Source organism: Colletes latitarsis, chromosome 3, assembly GCF_051014445.1.
Source record: "Colletes latitarsis isolate SP2378_abdomen chromosome 3, iyColLati1, whole genome shotgun sequence".
Taxonomy (NCBI): domain Eukaryota; kingdom Metazoa; phylum Arthropoda; class Insecta; order Hymenoptera; family Colletidae; genus Colletes; species Colletes latitarsis.
Window position 1 is genome coordinate 38,659,939 of NC_135136.1, and position 27,793 is coordinate 38,687,731.

The window sequence follows — 27,793 nt, forward strand, 5'->3', positions numbered from 1 at the left end:
CACGTTACAGCGCGAAACTATCGACCTTCCAGCGGAGAACTTCGCGGCTCCCAACGTTTAATAACAACGATCGTTACATATTTAGACTCGAGGCGCGCGCAGAACATTTTTTCGACCCAAGGAAAAAAGATTCAGGTTACCCGCGTTCTTTACGATGATTTTCACGACTACACGTGTCGAGTGCACAGGTGTATCGCGATGCACATACAGGATTCTCACGTGTACTTACTTCTACATCGATTTCGCGCGCTATCGATCGTGGTAGCCTGGTTGCAGGACGTTTCCCGGAGGCGTGATGAAAACCATGCACAGTGTCCACCCTCGCTTTTACCCCTCGTCGGCGAAGCAACTCCTTAACGGATTTTTTTCCTCTTTACCGACGAAAGGCGATCGATTTTTCATTTTAACCCTCAAGCGGTTTGTTGGGGCAAGTTTCAATATAATTATTTGAAAATTTATGCAATCCTCCGTTAGTTCACTATTTTTTAGATACTTTAAGGGAAAGCTGATTTATTAATAAGTAAAATAATTCTGTTGAGGTTGAGAGTCCACTTGAGGCTTAAATAGTGTCTCTAAGTTTGCACAGACATTGCTACTTCTACAAAACATTCTTTACAGAATACAGAATTCATCGCTGTTTCAACCCCTTGACGTACAATTTAATCAGAAGCAATTTTTGTTTAACACACTTCAATGGGTTGATTTTAATATATTAAATTTCATCGTTGCTGTGAAACTGGACACAAAGAACTAATAACGAGTCAGCTATCTTTCTCATTGCGGATTTTGTGTATTTCTTTCTAAAAAAAATACCAAAAAAGACGTAAAAAAACGCACGTTATGGTAAAAGACTCTCTTAAAACAGAGATAGAAAGATCAAGGATGTAGGTAACCAAAGAAAGAAACAGCCTGACGTTGGGTGTCCTGGTTGGGCGCCGCAACTGTGACGGTTGCATACGTTACGGGGTTAATGGATTCGCGATCCGCAGACCGGTCGGTCCGCGAAGGGGTTGCGGGTTCCTCGACGTCCGCGTCATCTTCCAGGCGGTCGGAATCGCGGCACGACCAGACGAAGCGCCCTGTCGCCGGGCTCCGTCAAGCCCAATCATGTTGATTCAACAAAGTACCCACCTACCAAATTGCTGGAATTTGGTATTCGGCCAGAAAGACGGAGTGAGGAGGGAGGCCAGAGGAACAGCCGGAGACAGAGGCGGAGAAAGCGAAAGAATGAACGCGAGAGCGAGAAACGCGAACGGACAGATCGAGACGATGAGAGAGAGAGAGAGGAGAGAAAGAGAGACAGTAGAGATGGTCTGAAACGGTCTGATTGCACATCTAGGCCAAACCAGCACCACGACGACGTCGCTCCAGCGGAAAGCCGAGCGATGATTGGCCGCTCTCTTCACTCCGCAACCCCAGCCCCTTCGCCCTCCGTACACCTTCAATCCCTTCAGCCCTCGTCCGTGCGCCCGAAACCCGATGGCGTTGGAGGCTGGGGGTGATTGGACGCATCTCGGTGATTGTGGCACCCGCCACCCTCGCCTCCACCCCCCGCCCGAAACTACCGCCGCGCCCCCGCCGCGGCACCAACCGTTCTCCCATACCCACGTTACCCAAACTCCCCCATCTTCCTCCAGCCCGTACCCCTCTCCTGCACGGCTGTAAATCGAGTTTACCCTCTTGCCGTGGCTCAGCCCTTCAATCAAACTGATTGAAACATTCCTTGAATCCAAAAGAAACGAACCACTACCTCCTACCCTTGCTTGCCTCTCTACTGTCTCTTTTCTCTCCCTACCGCGTTGCTACAGGGTCCCGGTCTGTTTCTCTCGTGCGTTTCTCTTTCGCCGTCGTCCCTGTCTCCGGGATCGTTTCCTCTCTCTCGCCCCTTTACTCCCCCATTCACTACGGTCGATCGTCGGTTCCTCGTCTAGCCGGATACGCGTTCCTCCTTCCACCCCCGTGCCGATGCACGGGACCGTCTCTCTTTCCGTACCCAGTCCGTCCTTCTTTCTCGGGTTTTCCCCTTGTAGCAACTCCTACCGCAAGCCTGATGTCGATGCTTCTGTCGCGTCACTCCGTTCGGAGTGCTACTTCTCTCAATTCGGATAGCGGCTTGTTTTCCGATCGAAATTTCGGGGGAACGTTTCTCCGCCAGGATGGTGGAACGCCACGACTCCAGGGGCAGAAGGGGGGCGCCTACGTTGTCGCGGCTGATTCCGACAAAGGGGACCGATTTTTCGCGGTACTGCGTCAAACGGGGTCTCTCTAACGACAACGCTTCAAGGGGGGGCTTCCATCCTACGTCTTTGAATAAACAGCTCTCCTTTTCTCTGCATTTTCTTTCTTACATTTTAAAATACACAACATTACACATATTCTAGTGCTTGACTTGACTGGCACTATACATAATTCACAAAACAAGATATTTCAACAAAATATACCACTGGAAAAATAGAAAGCAGTACAATAGTACAATATTTCTTAATTTATTTTGGAGGAATGTACAATGCAATAAAAATTTTCTAGTCGATGGCTATTTTAAATCACATCCATATTAGGAGGATCAGCCATCAGAAAATATGACAAAGAATATACGATGGGCCTCTTTTTCCAGTGAATAATTCAATAATTTTGAAAGACGTCTGATTAATTTTTTGAAAATAATGAAACTAGGTCGCAAAGAATTTCTGGCAATGGGAAATAAATCTTATAGAAAATCTCGATGCAAAAATCCAGTCGAATAAATTTGTAACAATTTTTATTGCAAATTATGAGTGGATCATTTCGACCGATTCGATAGGTCTAGTGTTAAGGGTGTTCCGTTTGTTTCAAGGTGGAATTATCGATCATTTTCCGCATCAAATTTTCTCGATTTCGAGGTTTATAAATATCTACGATGTCTAGTAGCAGAAAAATCAACGTCTGTGAATCAAGACGTACTCCCGAATACGGACAGTATCTGCGTCGAAACACGACGAGGAGAGGGTGGAACTTGGTCGCAATTAACGAGACGTTTTTCTCGCGCTGTGTGCACGGATCGATTTCCACCGCGACGTCCGACTTCCGGAAATACGAAGGAGCCCGGGCCGACAGTTTGGACATCTGGACGGACGATTCTGTCTCCAATTCTGGCATGCGGGACGGAGACGCCTCGTAATCAAATATTGATACTACGCTAGACTAAATCGTTCGACTGTGCTAACAGATTAGGGCGTACGTGTGCTGCGGACGAGTCTGTCGATCGTACCGACGAGAAAGACGACGTCGACGAAGAATACAAATGCTCCGGGAAAATCTTATAACCGCCGACGTCCCACGGGAAACCCAACTTTGTTATTCGCGATAACGCTTCCCATTTGCGTTTACGGATTAAAACGTTGCGGCAGGTCTGTACCAGTGCTTCCCAACCCTCTGCGAACACTTCTCAAAATTTCACTGACGTAAAAAGGAATGCTAAATTTCGAAATTGTTCCACTTTGGGAAACGCTGAGTATATTTTATACGCCCCCTCTGTTATATTTTCCGACGAATAGTTGTGCCTTCGTAATTCCTTTTTTTTTTTTGAAGCTTCCATAACGACGTCGTATCAAAATTTAGTTTTAGGGGTTGAAATGATCCGAAATTCGAGACTTTTGTAGAGCACTCGTCCACCCGCGTACCGAGGGAATTAATTAAACGAAACGTAACATTTCGCGAAGATCCGCCATAGTTGAACTTTTGAACTGCCACGAATATTTCGCTGTCGGGTGTGTTTAATTAGTTCATTCCGTGGACAAAAATCCGACGAATTTTCGTTCCCGCGTTACGACGACGAGCCTCTCCCGTTTCCGCGCGCGGGTCCATCGGTTTCCCACCAGCGCACGAAATCTCGCGCATAAAAATCGCCAATTTCCATTCCGCGGCTGACACGATTTTTTAATCCGCCTCCGTCATTATCTCCTTCGCCTGAGCGCCGAAAAAGGTAAGACGGGTCGAGGTAGAGTCGATTTATCCCGCTCTCTCGACGCAATTAACCGTAAATTAATCGAATTATACGAGAATCATTAACGAAAACGAACGTTCGAAAGTTCGCCGGGGGTTTTTCGTCGTTCTTTCTTTCGCCGTTCCCAGCCCCGGCTCGTATATTACCCGGCTTTAATCAGAGATGAAAAGGAGCCGTCGGTTTCGTAGAGAGTTAACAGGTCAATGAAGAAAAAAATATGGACAGACCCATTAGATTCCGTACACACGGCCCCGGCCAGATTGTGCCGATCTATTTCCAGAGATGCTAACTAAGTTCTGCGTCTGTTTCTCATTAAATTGCGCTTCGACCTCGAATCTTCTAAATTTGGAACGGTCCCCGCCGATTAGGTGTATCCAACGCGACGACCGGTGGATCTCAAAAGTTGCTCGGCCGTTTAAAAGAAGAAACGAGTCAACGTGCCACCTGGATAATGAGCTCCTCAACGGGTACAATTTCATTCGTAGAAGCCGGCACGTCCAAGAATCGTTCCACGAATGTTTTGCAACTGCCTCCGACCAGCCAACGACCAATCATCTCGACAGAAAATTGATGGACGCGCACAGTTTTCAGAAACTCGTTATACTAACCCCTTCGTACCACTCTATCCATCCGACTCACAATTAAAATATCTAATTTAGATATTATTTGAAATTTATCTACTCGATTATAAATTTCTTGAACTTCATTCTGAACTCGTTCGATATAGTGTGCTTAAATTTCATTAACGACGAACAGGAAACGAATTGACGAGTCATCTGGCACTCGAAGGTGAACTCGAGGGTGGAAGATCGATGGGAAATGTTGACACTGGTGCGCGACACGTTCGAATTAAAGAAGTTATTACAAACAATATTTGAACAGTGGTGTGTAATCAATGGTTAAGTGTCACCGTAATAGTTACAGCATCCTAAATTGCAGCCATTTTGTACGAACGAAATGGTGATTACTTGATACCTGGCGCCTATAAGTCTCGACTTGATGACCCTCGATGGGCAGGAAGTGGCGCGTGCAATTTCAACGTTCATAAGCAACACAGATAGCAGTCTATCGTCGTTAATTAGGGATTAATTCCAACGTGTACAGACTTAAATAATCGTTAACTTGCAAGGTGACCTCGACTCATTTGATCTTTCGATCGTTAACCACGAACCTGGGTGTTTTTGATATTCCGAAGGAATTGTAAAAGGAGTTTCTATCGAAGATTAATGAAGTCCTACCTTCTGTAGTCGCTTTTGCAGAGGATCATGCCGCTCCTGGTGTAGCACGAGTGGCCGATTTCCGCCAATGCTGCGCCGCAATAGGAGCATTTCAGGCAACTGTTGTGCCAATACCGATCCATCGCGAACAGCAGCCATCTTTCCACTATTTGACCGCCGCAACCGGCGCACTGTTGGATTCCTGTCGGTCCGCTTGGACCACCTTCTTGCTGCAACAGAACAAATAAAAAACGTTTCAACATCCGCTACAAATTTCCAAACACTTCCTATTCTTGGCGAGAGAGCATTTATTTTTTGTTAGTGTCTTTGCACAGTAAATTTCTCAAAACAGCATGAATATTCGAATAAATTGAAGAAATAAAAAATTTGAAACGTCAATTTAATTTAAATGATTTCGATTCTAGCGCCAACGAAATGAGAAATTATGTATTATGATGGATCTCGATGCGTGAGTAACGAAGACGTGAAAAAAATATTCGATTTGACAGTGGATACTCTCAAAGACTATCGTAATTAATATTCGCATGATCTCATAATTCTATTTACCAGTAACTTCTCGAGGAATGCCCGCTTCGCGTAATTGTAGGTGAACAAAGTTACTGGGTAATTTCAACTGCTCCTCTTTGTGAGATTGCAACGAGTGAATTTCGTGGACCGACGCAACAAAGTGGAAACTAATTTGTTGATATAACCTGCTGAACAGTGTATTTTTCCACGCCAACGTTGGAGGTACGCAGAAATGCTTTTGCGACCGTACGAAATGTTCTCAAACAAAAGGACACTGCTTTCGGGATCATAAAAAGTTGCCGTTAAAGTGCTTTGCATATCGCGTTGTTAGAACTTCGTGTTGATTCGCGAATGACGCAGTTTGGCTCTGTTGCAACCCGGATTATTTCGCTTCGTAAGTGTAATGTTGATTAATGCACGGGAACCGTCAATGTTCTTTGATCGCGACAATGGAAACAGAGAGCTAATCGAAATGGAATAAAATATTTTACTCTTGAAATCATTCTATTCGTTGGTCTGTAACAGTCATTTACTTTAATCTGTGTACTAAAATCCTGATCTCGACATACGAGTAAAGAGAAAAACAGTTGAAATTGCCAGAAATAATGATTGAAATTTATCGTATAATGGCAATTTGTGCACCCAGTTTAATTACACTCATTAGGTAGAAAACAATTCAAATTACCATGGGTGATAATTTTAATTCATCGCATAATGACAATTTCCTACACTAATTTTGCAGTTCACGGTAATAATAATAAATTTAGCTATCATCAACAAAGATACAGTCGCGTAATTGGCCGAATAAAATTAACAATTTCGATTATTCTCTATAAACTAACATCCGCGTTAGTTAAAAATGATAAAATATAACATCTTTCGTTAAATAACTCCAAAATACCTGCTGTAAGATGTAATCTATTACAAACACTGACTCGTAGTCGTGTCCAATTAACGAAATCTAGGACACACTATTATTCCAATGTAATACTCCTTCGTGTCCCAGATTTTGATATTAAAAATGTACTAAAGATATGATATAATATACAATAAAAGTCTAGAGAAAATTCGTTTCCATCTACTCTTATTTACTCTGCAATATTTCAGTTTTACTATTCTTATCGTCATTTTAGTCCACGACTCAAAGCCAAGATCAATATCTCAGAAATTTTCGGATCTTCCAGAGACCTCGATACGTTAAAAAAATAAATGAAAATATTACGCAACAACATAGATGTTACGGATACCGTAAAATTATCCACCGTTGAACGAATAAAGAAGAAAACAAATATAGGAAGATATTGCCATCGTTACAAGCGGCGAGTTACAGTTTCCAATTAACGAAACGAAAACAGGGCACACTATTGCACCCGACGTAGCGCCTCCGTGTCCCAGATTAAACTGTTATGGCCGAAAACGGAAGAACCTCCGCGGAAACGATACACACAAAGTGTTCAGGGATTTACAGCGCGCGCCCATTGGCGGCGATTATGCAACGAAATTGTTGAAAATAATAACAGGTTGCCGGCCGTCGTGCCCGCGACCACCGGTGCTTCTATTAACAGGAACCGTGGCGTATTCCTATAATTAATACGGAATCGAAAGTCATTAACTGGCGATAAATCAACGCGCACCGTCAGCCGAGCAATCTCGGCGAACACTTAGTCGCGATTATGTAAACGGCGGTAAGCGTGAATAATCGCGGTCGACGTGGCTGATTATTAAAATATACGACTCGCCGATAAACGTCGCTGAAATCGTCGCTGAAATCGCGCCGGAAACGCGTCGAATTTCTCGCGAGCGCCCGAAACAAGAAAACATTCCTCCGCGACGACGACGTACATTTAAATAAATCGCGATAAATTTACGCGCTATCGTAAACTTCTGTTGTTTATCGCGCGTTTTAATAAATCGTAATCGACTGTGTTTGAATTACACGGGAAAAATTGGACGACCAGTCACGCCCAGACCCGCGCGCGACAAGAAACCTCGCCGAACGATCCAGTTGCAAGAATAAACATTGATTCTGCGGCCCCGGGTTTTAACGACGAGGAACACTCCCGCGCGTTTCGTTTGGCAATTTCTTCGCCGTGTGCTCCGACAGGAGCCTGTTCTTTTACAACACGCTCGTAACCGAGCTATTTTGTAACGCGTCGAGCGTTATTACGCGCGCGAAGGCTGCGAGACGAGCGCGCGCAATGGAAAAGAAATCTTTCGAAAAACACTGGGCTCCACTGACGGAGTCGCGTAAGAAATTCTTTGGTAATCCACTACCAACAGTTTTTACAATAACCAGAGAAAATAACGAATAAAAATTTTCGATGGCTGTTTTATATGGGATCGATATTAGAAGGATCAATCCCCAGAAAAACTGACTTTTTCTAAAATATAAATTGACTAGTTTTGTAAATTTTTTATTTTGTACCCGAAGGGTTCTCCAGCGAATAATTGAATAATTTTTGAAAATAATGGTACGCGTAGAAAAATGGAAATGGGTTGCAGAGAATTTCTGCATTGGAATAAAAATGCAAAGAACCAAATTAGATTTAACGTCAACGCGTGGGAATTCTCGGTACGTATAACGTCTTAAATAGTTAAACGGTATTGGGATTTTTTAGAATTCACGCTGTCTTCTCTATTGGATGACGTCCCGCATCAGCCTCGATGCAATTTAAAATACTTCAAGCGGGATGGGACAGCAACTCATAACGCGCGGATTGTGACACAATACAGAACGGAAACGTATCGAGAAAAATGGTACGGAGAGCACAATTCGCTGCCAAAATTGAACTACCTATTTCGAGGCCACTGCATACATGCATACGCGTGTATGAAATAACGTATAATACGGGAATAAATATAGCGCAACAAACAGTAGAGACTCGAAAACATCGCTCCTTTGATATTAGAAATTCGAACTTGAATCGCGTGTAGCCTTCTAATAATTTGAAGACGAAAGGATTAATTAACTTGAAATGAAAATTTGGATAAAAGGAATATTCCTGTCGCCTATCATTAGCAGTTCGCTTTCAGGAACGAGGCGAAATAAATGGATAGTCGAGCGAATTTGCGACGCGTACCGTAATGGGATCTAATTAACGAATGCGTCCGTATCAAGCTGATTGATTACTATAAACCAAATAATTGATAAATAATTGATATTTATGGAATACTTTGCGCGACGCGGCAATCGTGTCTCATTTATGATCGAGACACTCGGTCTCGTCCGAATATAAATAAGTTAAATATTCATTCGCGTCTGTATATTAATGCAGAATTCATCGGATAGCGGAATGAAGACTGTCATGTGTACGATAATAATATGAATAACGAAGGCACTGTTCGAAACTGGTTTAAGAAGTTTAGAAGCGGTGAATTTAATTAAGAAGGTAAAGAGCGGAACAGACGGTCAATCAAGATTAATTGCGATGATATATTCACGTTAATTAAAAATAATCCACGGTATTGGACTCGGGATGCTGCCAGGAATATTAAACATTTCGCAGAAATCCATTTTCTTATATGTAAAGAAGGCACGATAAACAAGTACTATGTGGATGGCTAATAATACTCCTGGTGAATAATAAAACTGACCGATGAAAATATCTCCCTGCGATCTGAACGAGCCTTTTTTATGTTACTTGCCCAGTAACGAACGTTTTCGATTTTTCGAATTATATAAAGAAGTATAATATATAATCAGTAACAGATGCAACGTTGAAAATATGAATCACATTGAAAAAAGATAATACGACTCGTATCAATAATTCATGTTATGATAAACTCAAAACGATACGATAAATCCAACTGGTAACTATGTAATTACGCCCTTTCCCCTTGCAAATGTAGCTACTTATTAATTGGATTTATTATATTGTAACATTAATAATTAATGTAGCTCGTACGGTTTTTTTTTTCAAATTCAACCTGGTTTCTACGAAACCATTGAAGGTATCAACTTCATTTTTTCAACAATATTATCATAAATGTATCAATTACATTTTCAAGTTTCAGACGTAATAAATTTCCAAGACAAATTACACGTTAAATTAACAGTTTGTAATTCTTTGTTATAATTGCACGAGGCTGATTCTCGTTTTGGGGCGTCCGGTAACACGTAAAAAGTTAATTGCTTACGAAGGAGAAATCTTTAATTTAGATTAGAGCGGCGATCTTTAAGAACTCTGGATGTCGATTTGCAATTCAAGAAAGTGTTTCTGTCCGTACGGTGGGACCGAGTGTCCTTCGTTATAGACTCCAATTAGAAAATCAGATAGCAAAACGCAGCTGAAAATTAAATCAATTAAATATGGGAATAAATGAAACACGACCGTCATTAGCGACGAGGAAAGAAATCGCCTTTCACCGTGATCAACGCCAGACCGCACGTTTCTTTGCCGACACGGCGAATATTATTGCATAAGCTTATAGAAACTTCAACAAATTGACGTCACGTGTGAAAATTTGCTTTATCGCACGTTTATATCGAAAATGTTACGTATATCGCTTGGCTACCGATTTTATATCGTTACAATTTCCGTTTTTAATTTTACAAAGTTCGTGCAATGAAAAATCTGAGGCCACGGACGATGTCAAACATCAATGTCCAAGTTTCCTCCGCAGCGAAAACAGAAACTTTCTCTCTAATGCAACATGCAAAGTATCCAGAGGATGGCGAGACATTATACAACACGTGCAGTGAACTATTGACTTAAAAATTAAAAAAAATTGAATATCTCGACGTAGATTGCCTCGCGAGTCAACATATTTAACGAGTAACGGTTAAATGGTTTTATTATCATTCCCCGTATGCCACTCGATATTTAAAATTTTTTTATCTAAATTAGAATTTTGCCAATCTCTGATCCTGACGAAACAACGTATGCATCGGCGATAATTCATCGAGCAATTAGGCTGGACGCATACTATCGACTTTCTGTCATACGACAATTTAGTAGACGGAAAGTCGATAGTATGCACCTGGCCTTACTAGCAAGATTATTTAATTAATGATAAAATCACACAGATTGCAATACCTGGCTCGACAGAGTTTATCATGAGAACCTCGAAAATATAATTTTAAAAATGCTATTGGAAGCTGGTTTGACTTCGAGAGATGAAACGAGAGTCTCTGAGAGAAGAGAAACGAGGAGGGGAACCTTTTGGAGAAAAAAGAAGAAAAGGGTCCACGCGTCAACGTGTCGCTGTAGGACATATTGGGTCGGTGGAAAAGTTCTGTCGTATTTTAAAGAAAAGATCTGAATCACTGTGAGGAACTTTTATTTAAATATTAATAAATGTCCATTATTTGTAACTACTCTTCGACATCTGTCAAATAGCTTGTTGATATCCATCGTCTGAACTTTTCCATCGACCCAATAATTTATACAAAATTGCTAATTCGTTTCATCGATAAGAATTTTTAAGTATTACATCCTGGAATGCTGATTCGGGTCACGAATACAATAAACGTGCAAGTAGAGGTGCACATTTTCATTTTACATTAGCGTATGGTAAGATACAGTATCACGAGTGATCGTTCGAGGCTGCTTATTAATGCAAAATGTAAATAAGGTAATAAAATTTTCCTTCATTAAAATAGAAGTGTTACATACAATATTGCTAATAAAATATCTTGAATGGAAATCGAGTTTAAAGAGAGACGATCAACTTAAAGAACTCCAATTGTATTTCACAACATATTATTCAAATATTAGTAACTATTACATGTTCGAAGATTCAAATAGAAAATTTTGTATTCCACGACGTCTCTCAATATAACCCAATATAGAATTCATTCGATATGGCGAAAAAGAATACAAAAACTCTGGAATATGTTTTTAATCAAATTGCAATTTACTTGATCGAACAGTTATTTACATAAATTTTGACTTTAATTATCTTTCAAATAATGCACCAGGCACCGATGAAATATGCATTTTAAATATCAAGTTATTTAATTTTTAAAACTGATCCATTAGTATTCAAATTAAATACTGTTGCACTTCGGGCATTGTTCGAAAATGTTTCACTCCCATTGGAGTAAAGATAGCACGATTTTATTTGAAATAATTTATTTTAAAATTATTGAGAACTGTGTCTCGAATATTAAAGATAGAAAATATTTTTGGAATCAAAGAGACCACAGGCCTGATTCGTAGTTGGGCACACAGACTTATCGTTTGAGATATGCGCGTATTTGTCAAACAATAGTTTGCTGGTCGAAAAAATTTAATTAGTCCTCTACGACTCATCTAATGGTAATCGTCTTCGCGAGGGACGGGAAAAAAGAGACGCGTATTGTCTTCCATTGAACAACATCGGACGATGAATATGTATTTCAGCGGGACGACGGCGCACAATGCGGCCAGTGCAAACTTCGATCGACGCTGATACCATTAATGCAACGTTGTAATCGGAAACAGTCGAGTATCGAGACAAATCAAGTCAATCGAAACTACCGGAGTCGTTTAAGCAATTTGCCTCGGCTAAAGTCAAATCCGATACGGAACGGGTCCTGTGGAAACGCAGCGAAATTCCAACGACGATGCACGAAATTTGTAGCCGGGAACTTTAAAAGGGGTAAATATCTAACGATTATCCGATAGTCCCTATTCCACTATTCCACGCAGGCTCGATCGTCAAAGAAACACACGAGCCCACATCACAGAATCTTTTTTTGCCAAAGAAGATAAGTAAATATATTTTTGAAATCTTCGAGCGGCCATTAAAACTCGATTTGGATTAACAAGTTGCCTTTAAGATGGAAAGTTGTCATAAATAATAATAAAGGTTGCATGATTAATCGAACGTAATCGCGTAGTTTGTTAGTAAATAAAAGATCATTTTTGTTACAATTCAATAGAATCGACATGTGACGAATCTGCTTAATACCCTAATGATGCAAGAACATGACTTGCATCATAAATTTCTGGAGATTGCACCGAAGGAGAAACATACTAAGGCACGTTAATACACGGTGTACGTGTTCACGTTCACATATTTATCAAGTACTAATCAGTTCGGTTTTAACTATATTCCTCTCCTTTGCATTTCATTCACGAAGTTTATATTCTTATGTGTTAGCAATGGTGGAGAAAATACACTTTTTGATTCTGGTTCTCAAGGTTGGGAAGAAATTCAGCCACTCTATTCTACGTAATTTTTACCGAAGATTATCATGGATCCTTCGCGCAGAAAAAATAGAAAACTCGCGATTACGGTCTCTAAATTTCGACAAATGTAGAAAAACGGAAGGTTCCAAATAAAACTCGAATCTCCCAACATCGCACACGTCGCTGAAGTGACGCCACGGGTCCCCGTGTCCACCGGTACAACACTGTCGGGGCCCGGCGTGGCCCAAAATTTCCACGCGTAACGAGTGGTGTTAAAACAGAGGATCGCTCGATGCTTACGATTTTGTCTCCGGGGAAACACTTCATCTGGTTCATCCGCGTCGCGATGGCGTTGTAGTGATGCGCGTGAACCTCCATGATCCGCGGGGACCCCGAACGTTGAACGTTGCCCGAAAAACCTGGCGACTTTGTGCCCTCTCGCGCGAATTCACTCGCCCAATGATATCATTCGTCCTCGAGCGAGACACACTCGTTTCTCCCACTCGCGGGAGAGTCACACACCTTGCGCACCGAACCACTGCACGGGACCGTGGCGTGTCGTCGGTCCCCGAATCATCCGAAAAAAGGTATTCCGTCGATCCTCGAAACGAACCGTGCGCGTCACCTTTCGCGAGGCCGAGATTCCTGCGCGACGCGACGGATCAGCGTTGCCGTCGGGAACGAGGAGCGTGCGTTTCCTCTGGCCTCCGACGTCCAGCGAACATTCCGTGCGACGGACGAGAGAGATCGGGCCCCGAAAAACGGCCAGAGCCACGCGCTGATTGGACGAGAGCGGACGGATAGAGCGTCGGAGGCGCGCGACGACAGGAAAAAGCGAACCGATCCCGACCGAAGTCAACAGTGAACTGACTGGTCCGCCGCTGCATTGGGCCGCTGAATGCCTCGCGAGGCCCCGGGGTTCAGGTACCCCGGTCAGCCAGGAGAAGCGGGTCCCTGGTGGGGGGAATAAAAAGGTGAGCCTAGAAAGGACCTAACTAACGTTGAAAGGGGACGGGACCCATCCATAGGCTCCGGCTGGGTCGGACGAGGACGCAGAGACGGTGGTAGGGGAGCGTGCGACCGAGACGGACGGTGTATTATGGAGTGAAACGACGCGACCAGCGACGGGGAAGGGGGCCAGCAACGGGGGAAAGGGACGACGGGGGACCCCCGGGTTCCTCGCTGTCCCCTCCGCCCCTATTCAATTATATTTCTCCATGGTAAATGCCTATATTGTTACGTTTGTCAATGGCGAGCTAAGTGAGGGTCACGCGGGACGGGTAATGCCTTCTGAATTTTAGCCTAAGACCCTAACAGCGTCTCTAGCTTCTCTCGCGATGCTTTCGACCTGCCGTTACGACCCAAACTCGGGGGGCCCACCTGTGCGACGATTTTCAAAAAGCCGTCTCCGACACGGTGATTTGTTGACAGGATCATCGCGACTGCAGATACCGGAATTTAGGCCAGCGTGTCGGAGTAGTTGTCCGAGCAAGTGGACAAGCCACAGTAATGAAGCAGTCGACAAAGTTTTTCCTCGACCCTCTGTTTCCAAGAGGGGGCGTGAAATCTGAGAGGGTTGATTTACTGACCAAAGGGGCCCCAAAGAAAATTGGAAATATCGAAAAATGTGGATGACTCGAGTTCAGAAAGATCGAGTGCATTTTCTTGCATTGAATTTTATTTCGTAATAAATTCGAGTATTTGTTCGTGCCCATAATGCCACCCATGAAAACTAATCTCCCATCTTGCTCGATATACAGCCACAGACAACACTTCGTCGTGTTTAACAATGGGTCGTAAGTTTTTACGTTCACACCACACTGGATGGCACGTTATCCGATCGAAAAATGTTAAATTTACTTTCGTTTGAGAAAACGACAGCGTTCCAAACCGCCTTGCAAACTCTAATCGCTCTGAGGAAACGTAATATCACACCTGGAGCTTATTAACATTATATATGCACTATTCAAACGACTATTCAAGAGCCAGAGTTAGGAAACTTTCATAAACAATATTACAAATCTCAGCAAATATTTAAATTTATCACATACCTTAAAAATGCATAATAATAGAAACAAAATACATACAAAGAGTACATGGACCGCCACGTGTTTGACATGCACGATCTACAGTAAGGAGCATAACTGAATCAATGATCACAAGTTTTGTATAGATCATTACTTACTGCTAAGAATGTAGGGAAATATTAAAAAACAAACATTATAGTTATCTTCATCACAGTTAAAGGTAACGCAAGAAGCTTTTCCAGTAAGTAATGTCTTCTCATTTGGCAATGAAAAAAAGAATGAAAAAAAAAAAACATCAGAGACGTTCTCTCGTCAATCCTCGATGTCTGCGACGTAGCGCGCGATTTCCACCGTGCGATTAACATTTTTAGAGATCACGAGCGCGTATTAGTCGGTGGGAAATTACACGGTCGCGAAGTAGGCTTACGTAATAAACGACCAACAGCAGTTATTACGCGAACAATGCGGTACGTACTCGTTCCAGGTGCTTCCGGTTGAAAACTTTTTCTCGTGATCATCCTCGCGCGACGAGCCAGCGTAGAAAGTGCATTTTAATCGTACGCGGGGCACCGTTCCCGATACGAGGCGTCGTACGAGGCGTACCACCGACGGGGGTGACGGAAAATGACGGGGCACTGACAGAGGTCAACGAGAGGGGTGATCCTAATTTAATTTGTTTCGTCGATTCGGTTATGTAACAGATATGGAACGGGAGCAACAAGTAAACTAACGTTTCATGTTTTCTGTTCTTGAAACGATATTTGCTATTTCGAAAAAATCATGTGATATCAATGCTACAATAAACGATTACCAATGCTGATTTTACTTTTATTTTAGAGTCCTCAACCGGCTGCTGTTCAACGGAAAATGTTTAAGTCGTGCAAGACGTAAAAGTTTCGCGATGAAAATCAAACAAGGTTCCCTATACGAGTCACGAAACTCTAATTAAATTAGCATTGTAGTTTTAAGCATCAGAAACTTTCGAAGCAGCGTGTTTTCAAGATGCAATTGGTAACCATCTATCTCAGAAGCGTAAACAAGCGCATAATGGTGAAAGTCTGGCCCCCCCTGCTGCCGTCGTATTCGAGACTGCCTAAGTTCTTGAGTGCAGGAAACTAACTGAAAGACACGACCGTAATTATACATTTCCAAACTTTCTGTTACCATTTTTCATCCTCAAATCAACTTAACGAACCTCCACGCGTATCAATTTCGAGCAGAGAAAGTCTCGCCTAAAGAAAAGCATCCCTTCAAAAATTTTAATAATATATCAAACACATTTGTAAGGTCTATGACACGATGATGAAATAAACATTGTCTCGTGGGCCTGAAACTATCGACACTTACTCTGAGCATTTACTGTGTTAAGGATGTTGGTATTAAAAAGAGAATAAAATTGCAAGTGGGGGTGGCTCACCTTGAGTGTACAGTTGTTGTTGTGATTGACCGGAGGGTAAGCAGGGTGTCCTGGTAGGTGAGGATGGGGATGTCCCGGGTGATGTGGATGATCGGCCATCATTCCAGCGCCGCCGTGATGATGCCCGTTGCTGCCCATCCCCTGGCCCTGTTGCAGCGACGCGTAGGGGGTGGCTGGGTCGATGGCCGGTCCGTGGGGCGGTGAATGCGGACTTGGTAAGTCTGGTGTGGTAGTGGTGCCGCCGCCACCGCCCCCACCACCACCGCCGCCGGTGCTGTAGCCGTGATGAGGCCCGGAATGATGCGGACTGCTCGAAAGCGAGGGATGATGCGGGTACGCTGCGGAGTGGCCCGGATGGTGGGGGTTCATACCAGCGGTTAGAGCGCTCGCCAGCTTGACCGATGAGAGGGTGGGCCCGACGAGCCCACCAACAGCTTCCCACGACGAAAAACAAAAGCTTTTTAAGCCTACCTAACTGGAAGCTTATTGGATCCCGGCTCTCCTAGAACCGGCTCTCTTCTTCCGGCTCTCTGCTGATATCTGTAACAAGAGAAACCAGCGTCAGTCTTGCCATTTATCAGTTTGTTTGGGGTGTTTATATCTAAAAATTCAAATAGTAAATTTAAAAAGTGTTATCTTGATATAGATCAATCCGCCACAACCGACTACCCCATAGAAAGTCATCTACATACAGACGTTTAACCTGTAAATCGAGCTCGAATCGAAGGAAGTCATTTCGATGCCGATCGAGGGTCAGAGTTCAAACAGCCGTCGAAACTTCTTTCATAAGTTTGACGAAAATCTCGAGACTACGGGGTATTTATCGCGTTAAATTTCGCGACGAAACTGTGCCGCCTGATATTAATTTCACCGGCGGTCCGAGTTGCAGGGGCAATTTTATTGGCCCTCAAGACGATTTCATAATGCCGCCGATCCCAATGAAACAGCGGTTCGCGGCAAAACGATTCGCGGATAGGGGAGGGGGTGCAGGGGACCTTTTACGACAGAGCAATTCGCGAAAGAGTTCGTCGGCCGAAGAAATATTTAAATTCAATCCGGATGCAGGGGCATTAAAGCGCCCGTGGATCGCGAGAGAAAGGTCCACGGGGATGGTAAACGCAATCTTGTTCGCGGAGACTACCCCTCTCTGCTTCTCCCCGCTTGTTTCCCTTGATCCTCTCGCGTCCTCCCCACCCACGCCCGGCTCGCGTCGGTAAAGACGTACTCGATTGTTGCCGTGACCGACAAAGGGGAAGGCAGACCGATTGCCGCAATAAACATTTTACGACGACCGATGCGACCGGTTTATTTGTTTATCCCGGTTCCGCGTAATTAAGCCCAGCATCTACGAGCTGGATCTAGATCTCGCGTATCCAAACGTTTGGAACGCTCACGAATTATAATAAGGGTTTTAAGTGGTGTTTGTTCGAGAAATAGACGACGAATAACGGTTGTTCGACCGAACAGTTATGCGGATGTTTGTTGGAAAAAAGAAAAATCGGAAATGACGTAGGCGCGACGACATCAAAGGTCTAATTTTCCAGTTAATCTGGATCGAACCGAAGCCTCAGGAAGCACAGATCCGTCGTAATCGACGAGAAATATCGTCTCCTCGATCATAGCACGGCAACGGGAGCGTCGTCGACGGAAACGAAGCGCGCGTTGCGGCGACGACGAACAAAGCCCGTTCTAATTACTCCCCCTCGCGATCTTTTCCGGCATCCAATCAGATTTCCTCGTTTTCCTCGGCGAAGTAATCTCGTTAACTCGTCGTCACCTTCCAGCGACAATTCGACACGCGATACAGTCGTTTCAAAATAGAAACTACTCCCGCGATCTCGTTAAACCTCGAGCAGGAATCCTTACAAAATTTTTAGGGACGAAGACACGAGCTAATGGCTGCTCGATAAATATACACATGCGTTGGGACTGGAAAATTCGTGACAATGAGGCGAGTTTTATGGTTATAATCCCTCGGTTGTTCGACTGAGGTGTGAAGCAGCTGTTTTTCCTAAGTAGCGTGTTCCTGGTGTCCGTACCATAAAACCCGGCTTACAGAAAGCCATTAAAAACGCAGAGAACGGTTTACTCGATCAATTACCGTCGAGGTGACTCTATAAACAGTCACGGTTTCTATGCATTTAAACATCAACGAGCGTTACACGCGTCTGAATGGAGCGCTCAGCGATTTCTTCTCGAAAAAGTCCAGACGCCTCGGAAGGACAGGTAAATCGCGAGCTTCCATGAAGTCGTTAACGAGAGGAGCCCCCGTTTCGGCGGACAATAGCGTTTGATTGGTTATCAAATACCTCGTGACCGTCAACACTTGATAATTCGCCGGAGTGGCAGCGGTGAATAGGCGGGCTAATTACGTTAAAAGCGGCGAACGAGGTTAAAAGTCGTCGGCGGACGAGGTTGCTCGGCCTTCTCTCTCCTGCTGCTGGTGAAATGCAAATGCGGGAGAGAAATTTCGTGAACCACCGAATACCGAGGATGGCATTAGAATTCATAAAACGGGCTGACCTGTCCCTTCGTTAAGGGCCGTGAAACCGGCGTGTGACCTGCCCGACACGCCCACCTTAATTAACAATAATCGTCCTTCCTGGTAGCTCAGCGGGTGCCGTTTGGGACGCGATCGCCAACCTAGACCCTGAAACTTCTGTCTTTTTGTCCGGGAGAACCCAAGTAACGAGTACCTTTTCTTCGAGCTGTTCCGACGTCGCCTTATTTCAGACCGGGCATTAAGGGTTCCCGGGGATATAACGGTGCCCCGTTCCGACCGTTTTCGAGGGAAACTGCTCGCAGAATAACCTGCGCCCCCAGGTAGACACCAGGAATATCCAATTTAACGTATTACGGTTCGTGTATTTGTTTTCGTGCACTGTTTCTCCTCGCTCTGCGATTTGCGTTGGTCATTCTCATCCTTAAGTTAATAGTTAACGACCTTAAAGGGCGAGTTACTGCGTAAGTCTCTACTTGGATTAGGTGATCTACTTGCTGGAATCCTGTTGCAAAGGTTTGTTCCAACGAGGCAACCGTAGGTATTGAATGTGATATCTAATTATCTAAAGCTTTTATCAACTTTTCGACTAGCTGCAGAGGTAAATATTCATATTGATATTGGAAATTGTCCCCTGGAGGTGTCCTGCTGGTAGACCTAGCAACCCAGTCCGACCATCCAGGGTAGGTTGCTCCAGGTTTATGACTTAATTGTACCTTATTATTCGGGAAAGTACAGCTGTGCTGAAATTCCCTTTTTAAATTAGTCTGTTGGCCTGCACCAGTCATAAACCTGGTCGATTTCGTCCTGTTTGACAACATTTCTACAATCGCTACGCGACAGGTGGTACTTGTTCATACTTCAAAATACAATGTGGAAACGAATACTAGAATTGTTCGTACGATGCTTTTTATTTTTTTTTCAGTACGTAGCTTTCATCCCTATATTAATTTATGACGTTGCAAAGTGTGTGTAACGGGCAACTCGCGGCATTTTATTCCGTTTCGCGCTTCGACGTCGTAAGATGCGTAGAAGTTGCGTTAGGTTTCATCGGGACTGTGCGCGTGGCGGTTTTAAACAATGCAGCGAGATTAATGAGACGCCTTAATATCGTGGGAAGAGTAACGAGGCCGTATTAAAACTTCCGCCTAAATCTACCTCCGTGTTTTGTCTTTCTTAACTTTTCTGTCGTCGCCGGGCGCGCCGTTCCGAATTTACTTCGCAACGCCAGGAACCCATTTGAATTCGCTCGAGTTTCTCTCCGGGGATCGTCGAAACAGAAACCACCACGCGTCTATTAACCACTTAACTGCTGTGCTCCAGTTAACTAGGCCAACATAGTAAACGGACACGTGGAACCGTACACGACGATAAAAATAGTACGGTAAAACAGAAGTCGAGGTATCAAATTTTACAACAGAAACTTTGTAATACCTCCATGTTCGCTTTTGTGAATACTTGTTTATTCCTATCATGGGAGAGATGTGTATTGAAACCAAGAAAACTTGTACAGTAGTGTTCGGATTATCCGGCACCCGATCATTCGAATAACTATAATAGAAGGTGGACAAATTTTTCGACGAAATTAAAAAATTTCAAATCGTTCTAAAAAAATTACTTTTAGTTGCGGGGATCGATTACAAGCATTTTTGGTCAACAGACATACCCCCGAAATCCTACTCAGTTTCGAGAAAAAAATTCCTTACCGAAAATATAATATCTGGCCAGAAATGTCTGTCCGAATTTTCATGCGAATCTTTAAAACGTCATAACTTCTGAACGAATTGAACGATTTTAATGTTTAAAAAAGCAAATTACGCGTATTTTGATGAAGAATATGTACAAATCGCAAAAATATTCGAAAAATTGGTCCTTGACCCCGCAAAATGAGAAAAACCCCATAAACATGGTCCAATTTTTAAACAGCCATAACTCCTACAATTGTGTATATATTTCAATGAAACTTTTTTCTGAAGTAGAGCTCATGGGTACCTACAAAAAAGTATTAGACAACTTTTCTGTAGGACGTCAAACAAAATTACTACAAATGAAAAAGGAATTTTTATGAAAAATCGACAAGGGATGCCTAAATTTTTCGACGAAAAAAAAAATTTTTAATTCATTCTGAAAAAATTATTTTCGGTTGCGGGAGTCAATTACAATCATTTTTTATGAATAGACATACCCCCAAAATCCTATTCCCTTTCTAGAAAAAAATTCACTACTGAAAATATAATGTCTGACCATAACTGTCTGGTTACCCTGTAAAAAAAAAATTTTAAATCGTTCTAAAAAAATTATTTTCAGTTGCGGGGGTCAATTACAATCATTTTTGGTGAATACACATACTCTCGAAATCCTACGCACTTTTGAGAAAAAAATTCTTTACCGCAAATATAATGGCGTGGCCAGAGATCTGTGATTATATTCCCCGTTTTTGTCACTTCATATGTAGATATAGTCCAATTATCCTGCATATAAAATTTTAATGAGAGATTTTAGAGGCCAAAATAAGACGAAAATCGAGTTCGCAGACTGCCATTCTACAGCCGGAACTTTAAACGTTAATAACTTTTTAACGAAGCCTCGATCAACAAATTGCTATTCTTGATTTTCGTCTTATTCTGGCCTCCAGAATCTCCCATTAAAATTTTCCCCAGGGTTAGCCGAACACGATTCGATAAACAAAAAACACGTGACAATCATATCTTAATTTTGAAGCAAAATGGTAGGGATAAAAATTGTCCTGGCTCCACAGGTGGACGGTTAATTAGAACGTGCACATTTTCCACGCAAAGATCGGCAAGCTCGACCTTCTTTCCTCGCCTCCTGCAGCCTCTTGAAGCGATCTATATAGAAAGCAATCGAAACGGACGCGAGGATAATGACGGGATGGCAAACAGCGTCGCGGTTGAAAACCATTTTTACCGGATTTAATTATACGGACGGTCGAGGATCTCGCGGCTGTCCGAAAAGGCCCCAATATTTATCAGCGGACGGTGTATAATCCAGGGAGGAAATTAAATTCAGACCGAGACGTCGAAGGAATCGCGTCGTCCTGTCGAGCACCACCTGCCCGGCCTCTCTGTGTTACGTCCAATTAAACCTGGCGGTGTTACGCGCTAATTTCACTCTTAATTGTTAACCGTTAATTATTAATTACCGGTTCGGCTTATCGGGCCATCTGGGCGACAGGCTTTCATCGGGGCGTCGACGCTCGGCAGCGCGTCGGTCGCTCTCCGATGGAAATTCAAAAGAGTGGACCCATTTCATTACCGACCACGACGACAGAGAAACGGGGGGGAAAAAGAGTGGGGAGGCAAGGGGCAAGATATTAATTAGGAAGAGAGCGGTAGACGAGTTTTCCGGGGATTAGCAACTGACGACGCTGTCGCGCAACGGACGCTGCAATCGTTACGCAGAGTGATGCAGCGTCCCCCTATTAAGGAGGAATTCTAGTTTAACAAGTTCAAGAAATCGATTTCCTTTCTCAAATGAAAAATATTTCACGCAACATGTTCCCCCGTAATAACGTCGATATTTAAGTCTACGACAGAATCGATTGTATCCCGCTTTTCTATCTAAATATATACGTTTATAATTTCATAATGTATAGAATTTTTGTCTAAACGTGACTGAAGGAGGGTCTACGACCGTCTGCCCCGAAAAGAAACACGTGGCTGTATAATAAGTGGCTCTAATAAAACTGTTGGAAGGCTGAAGATACTTAACCGCTAACGTACAGCGAACTGACATACTCGTCCACGCCTAAGCGCCGGAAATACTCAGCCACGCGTGTGTCACGACCATCGCCATCATCAAGTCGTACAGATATCTCTTGAAGATGCCGGTGTCACCGTCATATTGAAATTAAATTTTTACTCAACCGTAAAATGTTTCAATGAGAGACGTTTAGCACGTTCCAAAAATCTGAACAGGGTCAATCGTAACGGATGGAAAATCAAGATGGAGTGATTTACGAGAGGTCCGAGAAAGCCAGTAAGGCAAGCAGAGAACAAGCGACTCCAAATGAGCATTTAGAAGAACCACTTTATGGAGCTGCTACAGTAAATTAATTATCAACAGCTGTACCTTTTATTATTACCTGAAACTTTGAAATCGTTTTTCTGGGAACCACCAAATTGGCCAGCGGAATTTGCCAAATAAATGTACAATTTTCCCCCCGTCTCTTCCCAAATTGATCGTTTTACCTGTCACGTTTGAGTTTAGGTGGCCATGTTGAAATTTTTAGCCAAACCACCCGGAGAGGTTAATTGCAAAGGAACGCCACGCGTAGATCGTCGCGTACAATACGATCGTACGTGCAATCTGTTCCAATTAGTTGGCGAGGTTTGTTCATTACGATCGATGATTATTCGCTCGGATAAAGGAGAGTCCGGTGACTTACGTTCTAGTTAACGAAGGTCAACAGAGCCAATCGCGTCCAAGTCTTTACGACGGGTTCGGGAAACGCGCAATAGAACATCGAGTCGTACGATCGTTCGGTCTCTCTGGTTTCCATCGCGCGGAATTAAATTTTTCCGGACCTTTGTTTTTCGAGAGAAACGAGTTCAAGGGTCACCGAGCGCCGTACGAATCAATTTTTTAGCTTGCTTCGGGCGGCAACAGTTCCACGCTGCGTGCTCGAACACGAATTAAAAAAAGACTCGCTGGCACATCTTAATTATTCTGCAATTGCGATTTATTTTTCTAACGAAAACTTATTACGCGTCTCGGTGGTTATTGTGTGACACCGTTGCTTCGACTGGACGTTAAAGGGAATTTATTTTGACGTGCTAACGAACCGGGAAGCGATAAAAATTTGACCGTTAATTTCAAAGTATTTATTTCTTACGACGCATAAATACCGCCTTTAACGCGCTAATGTTTACTGCCGGCCGAAAAGTCATAACGATCCTGACTCGTTGCTTTTATATTTAGACATGAGTTACGCATCACGAGTCCGAGTCGTTACGTGGTCTCGCAGTTGGTTAACGTCTTACTACAACGATATATGGGCTTTATAGACCCATAGCTATTCGCGATCTTCCAGTTTAATGTTTGCGAATTTTTATTTCTGGAGACGTACAGCGCCTGCTTTCCACGCTATAAAGATCCAATAGCTACGGACTCTATTCATCGCGACGAACAACCTATACAAACACTTGCGCAGACAACATTTTTTTCCATCGATAACTTCATTTCCATTCACCGTTTAAAGCAATACCGGCTTTATAATATTTGAAAAATAAGGGACAATGGCCCGAACGAATATAAAGCGAGCTCGCGACGAATGGAACGTAATTTTATACGAATTGGGGTTAAAAGGGACATTTTTTACAGTAACTATAAATGGAAGACTCAAATCGAATTAAAAGTACGCGTCATTTACGCTTCAATGAATATAAATGAGGCCTCTGCGCTTCATCTTTATGCTCGCGAAGTGTTAAATTTAGCACGATGAATTTCCTGTTTCACCAGCAGATTGAAAAGCAATTTCAACCATTATTTCGCGTTTCCTTCCACGTACAAGTACGTTATTAATAATTAACGAAAAATTTTAAACGCAATTTAGTGTTACGTAATTCTATAGATATTGTACGTTTTGTATACTTTCGCCAACACGGAAGGGACGCTTAAGAAACCGACGATCGAGAAACAATCGAGTGGAAATTAGAAGAACGCTAGATGACCACGATTCTTTCTATACACCAGAAAAGAAAGCAATTTATCAGAAGCATTCACAAGTTAATTAATTAGAGAATTCATTAGAATTATTTTCTGCAGCTTACGGTACAGAGAAGAATAATTTGTATTACAAGTTTCCTATGATCCAAGTGAAAAATAGAGTGGACAGAGTAACCTGTTCACTCGAAAGAAACATTTTTCTCGTGATTCCACGTTTCGTCGAAATGATTCCGTGCCCCCTCGCGCCACGAAATTACACGGAGCCGTTCGACAGCAAGATATTCATTTGGATACGATGAGATCGGGGTAACGCTATACTTAAAGCGAAGTCGGAGTGCGTATTAGTCGAATTCAGGTCGATCGACTACATCTCTAAACGTTAGGGCGTACATCGTTTCCAGTTTCGAAGAATCGTTTGGAAATAATTGAGGCCTCGTAAGAACTAACCCGAGACCTTTTCCTCCGAGGCCACGCCATATTTGGAAGCTTAAAGAAATCGAAATGAAACTCTTTTCCATTAATCGATGCTTCGCTTTAATAGTAAGTGCGCATGGTAAGTATCGACATATCGCGAAACACGTACGGCAGTTAGCAGGAACAGGGTATTTTATATCGTTGCAGAATTTACCTTCTCTAATTGGATATTATAAAGGGAAGATTATTGACCTGGAAGTGAAATCGTTATATCGGAAGGAATGTGAATATTGAAGGAGCAAGAGTGCTAAAGGAAAGCTCGGAGGCAAATTGGTTGACAAGTCATTTCTACGGACTGGCAAATAAATAGAAATAATTGGACATATGTGTCTGACAATTTATATACGTTATTTTTATAAATTGCACGAGAATCGTCCTTGAGGAACGCCGAGCTTGGAGCTCTTTTAACAAACGAACAAAAATTTTTACTCGTTACATACAAATTTTAACTGTTCGATGGAATAAATTGGCATTCATTGGCACTCTTTCAAAAATGTTTTCCATTTATTTTTGAACTGTCAGAATATTTTATCTGAATGATTTAATTTTTACTTTATAGTGAGGTGGAACGCTAACAAAGTATCGGCACAAATCAGCTTTAGATCCTCGTGTCGCGGAAGGTATTCATTCGGTGCACGAAAATCTAAGCAAAAATGATCTCTTCCATTTTAAAAGTAATTGAATTCTGTTGATGCCGCTATATAACATAAAATTTTAATAAAATATGAAAACGATCTGCGGAAGAATTATTAAATACGATCTTTAATACCGTCGGAGAGACGAAGGAGGGAATAAAAATCATCGAGATCGAGTCGAAGCATTAATGAGAAAATTTTATGCGCGCGGAGCAACTTCTATCCCACGTGGACGAACACGATTCGACTTCGTAGCAGCGAAGTCCGAGCAAGCAAAGCCTTTTAATAAAAATTCCATTAGCCGTGGGTGTATCAGCCATCGGAAAAGTTGCTGCCATTAAACAACTCGGAATCGGAGATCGGCGAGCCCGCTCGATTCGCTAATTACTTCTATCCTGGAAGCTGGGAACCGTTTGACCCAATTCGTTTTTGCTTCGCGGAACAAAATCCGTCCGAGGCGCTACCGTAAGCGATCGTGCACACGCAACGATCCATCGATCCCAACTCGAAAAGGAGGAGAGATCGACCATCGAAATTTCTTACGCCATCTTGGTTGTCAACAATCATACAATATAAGTTTCTTTATTTCATTCTCTGAATGAAACTTCAACTTTTTAATTTCTTGCAAAATAATTTCTAGTAAGGTTAGCCCTTAAGATTATTGAACGTTAAGTAAAATAATTCGGTTGAGATCGAGAGTCCACTTAAGGGTTAATAAGAACTCAGGTAAAAATGGTACAAGCTAAGGGAAAAATCGAGCTGGACAAACTGATTAAATAAATAAGTTTACCGATATGGTGAGCTTGCATCCCCAATTCGTGGTAGATTTCCTAGCCCCCATTAGCACGGAATGGCACTTCTGAGCTTTGGATGGTCGATTGGGTGGTCACGATCGTCGATCCGTGAGAACTTAGGAACCTCGTCGGAGGCTGGTCGCTGACGAAAATCGCGAGACGCGGGAGTGCGGCTTGTTTACGACCCACGACCCCGGCAGAATCTCTCGAAATTCGATCAGCCGCGGAAGCACGACGGCCGAGCGATAACAAGATGATAACGAGGGAATACACCGGTAATTACCGGAATGATAATGACGAGGAGAACGACGACGACAACAACGGCGACAGCGACGAGAAGCTGGACGAGGACAACGACGGCCAGAGGGAGGTAGGGCGAAGAGGAAGTGGAAGAGGAGGACGATCAGCTGCGATAGGGATAATTAACGATCGCAATCGTACGAAAATGAGGACAGGGCGAGTGCGACGACGACGATAACGAGCGGTCCAGCGATCTTATTAGCGATAAGCGACGATAACGAGGACGCCTCGTTCCATACAATAACGACGCCGTTCCGATGCTTGTAGTGGACGAAAAGAATCTCTGCTCGAGGAGCCGCGAGGGTGAGTCCCGATCCGCGCCTGGATTATTATGCTTCCGGTAGATCGTTCGAAAAATCTCGATGCCCCGCGGCTACGCGACAACCCCTTCAATAAACTGGACGAAACTCTTTAACAACCCTCGTATGGGTCAACGACGACCCGCGACGCTGCTCTGCGTTCTTCCAGGATAGTCTACGATTTCTTATATTACAAAATTCATCGAAAATACGATTATATACGCAACTAATAACATACGTAATTGATTCAACATTTTTTATTTAGCATCCACGAAGTGGTAGGTGACCCAAGCATCGAATGGTCGAAAAATGATACGTAACTCCGTTTAAAAATGAAATTTGATCGTTTTAAAATTGATTTCCCCAGCATCCGCAAAGACGAGCATATCTGAAGTCACTCGCAGGGCGACCCAAGCACCGAACCGGTCGAAAAACTCGCGTATTCCGGGGAAGGTGTATACCGCGAACAGTTGACCACGAATGTCCGTTTTCCGGGAATCGGGCGTCTAAATCAGAGAACGTCGCGCGCAAGAAAATCGTCCGCGGCGCACAAAGGGCGGCCCAGCTCCTCCGACAGCGATCGTTTCGAAGTTGTTGCATTCAGTGCATAGCCAACCGATCGGTGAAGCTTTCTTCCGCCGTCAGGATTCCTACATAATTGCATGCCGGGAACGCGGCTTGGGTTCTCTCTCTTTCGATTCCGCCTCGTCCCGAGGGCTCACGGTTCCTCGAAAAGGAGGCCCCCGTAGGAGTGTACACCTTTTCATTTGAACGCTCTCATAGGCAGAGTATACCTGTAATAGGTGGGTCGCGCGAG

The 27,793-nt window shown here is 43.2% G+C and overlaps 1 protein-coding gene across 5 annotated transcripts in view; it reads right to left on the reverse strand.

Moving 5' to 3' along the window:
* LOC143340460 (uncharacterized) overlaps window positions 1-27,793 on the reverse strand; it is a 641,167-nt gene that overhangs the window by 433,217 nt on the left and 180,157 nt on the right. For all 5 annotated transcript variants that reach the window (XR_013079445.1, XR_013079446.1, XM_076762436.1 and 2 more), the window contains 2 exons: window positions 16,287-16,826; window positions 5,221-5,429 (listed from right to left, as the gene is read on the reverse strand). Coding sequence is in view for 3 of the 5 variants with exons in the window: in XM_076762436.1 (XP_076618551.1) it covers window positions 5,221-5,429; window positions 16,287-16,655 (578 nt within the window). In the remaining 2 variants the exon portion in view is untranslated. The remainder of the gene's footprint in view (window positions 1-5,220; window positions 5,430-16,286; window positions 16,827-27,793) is intronic.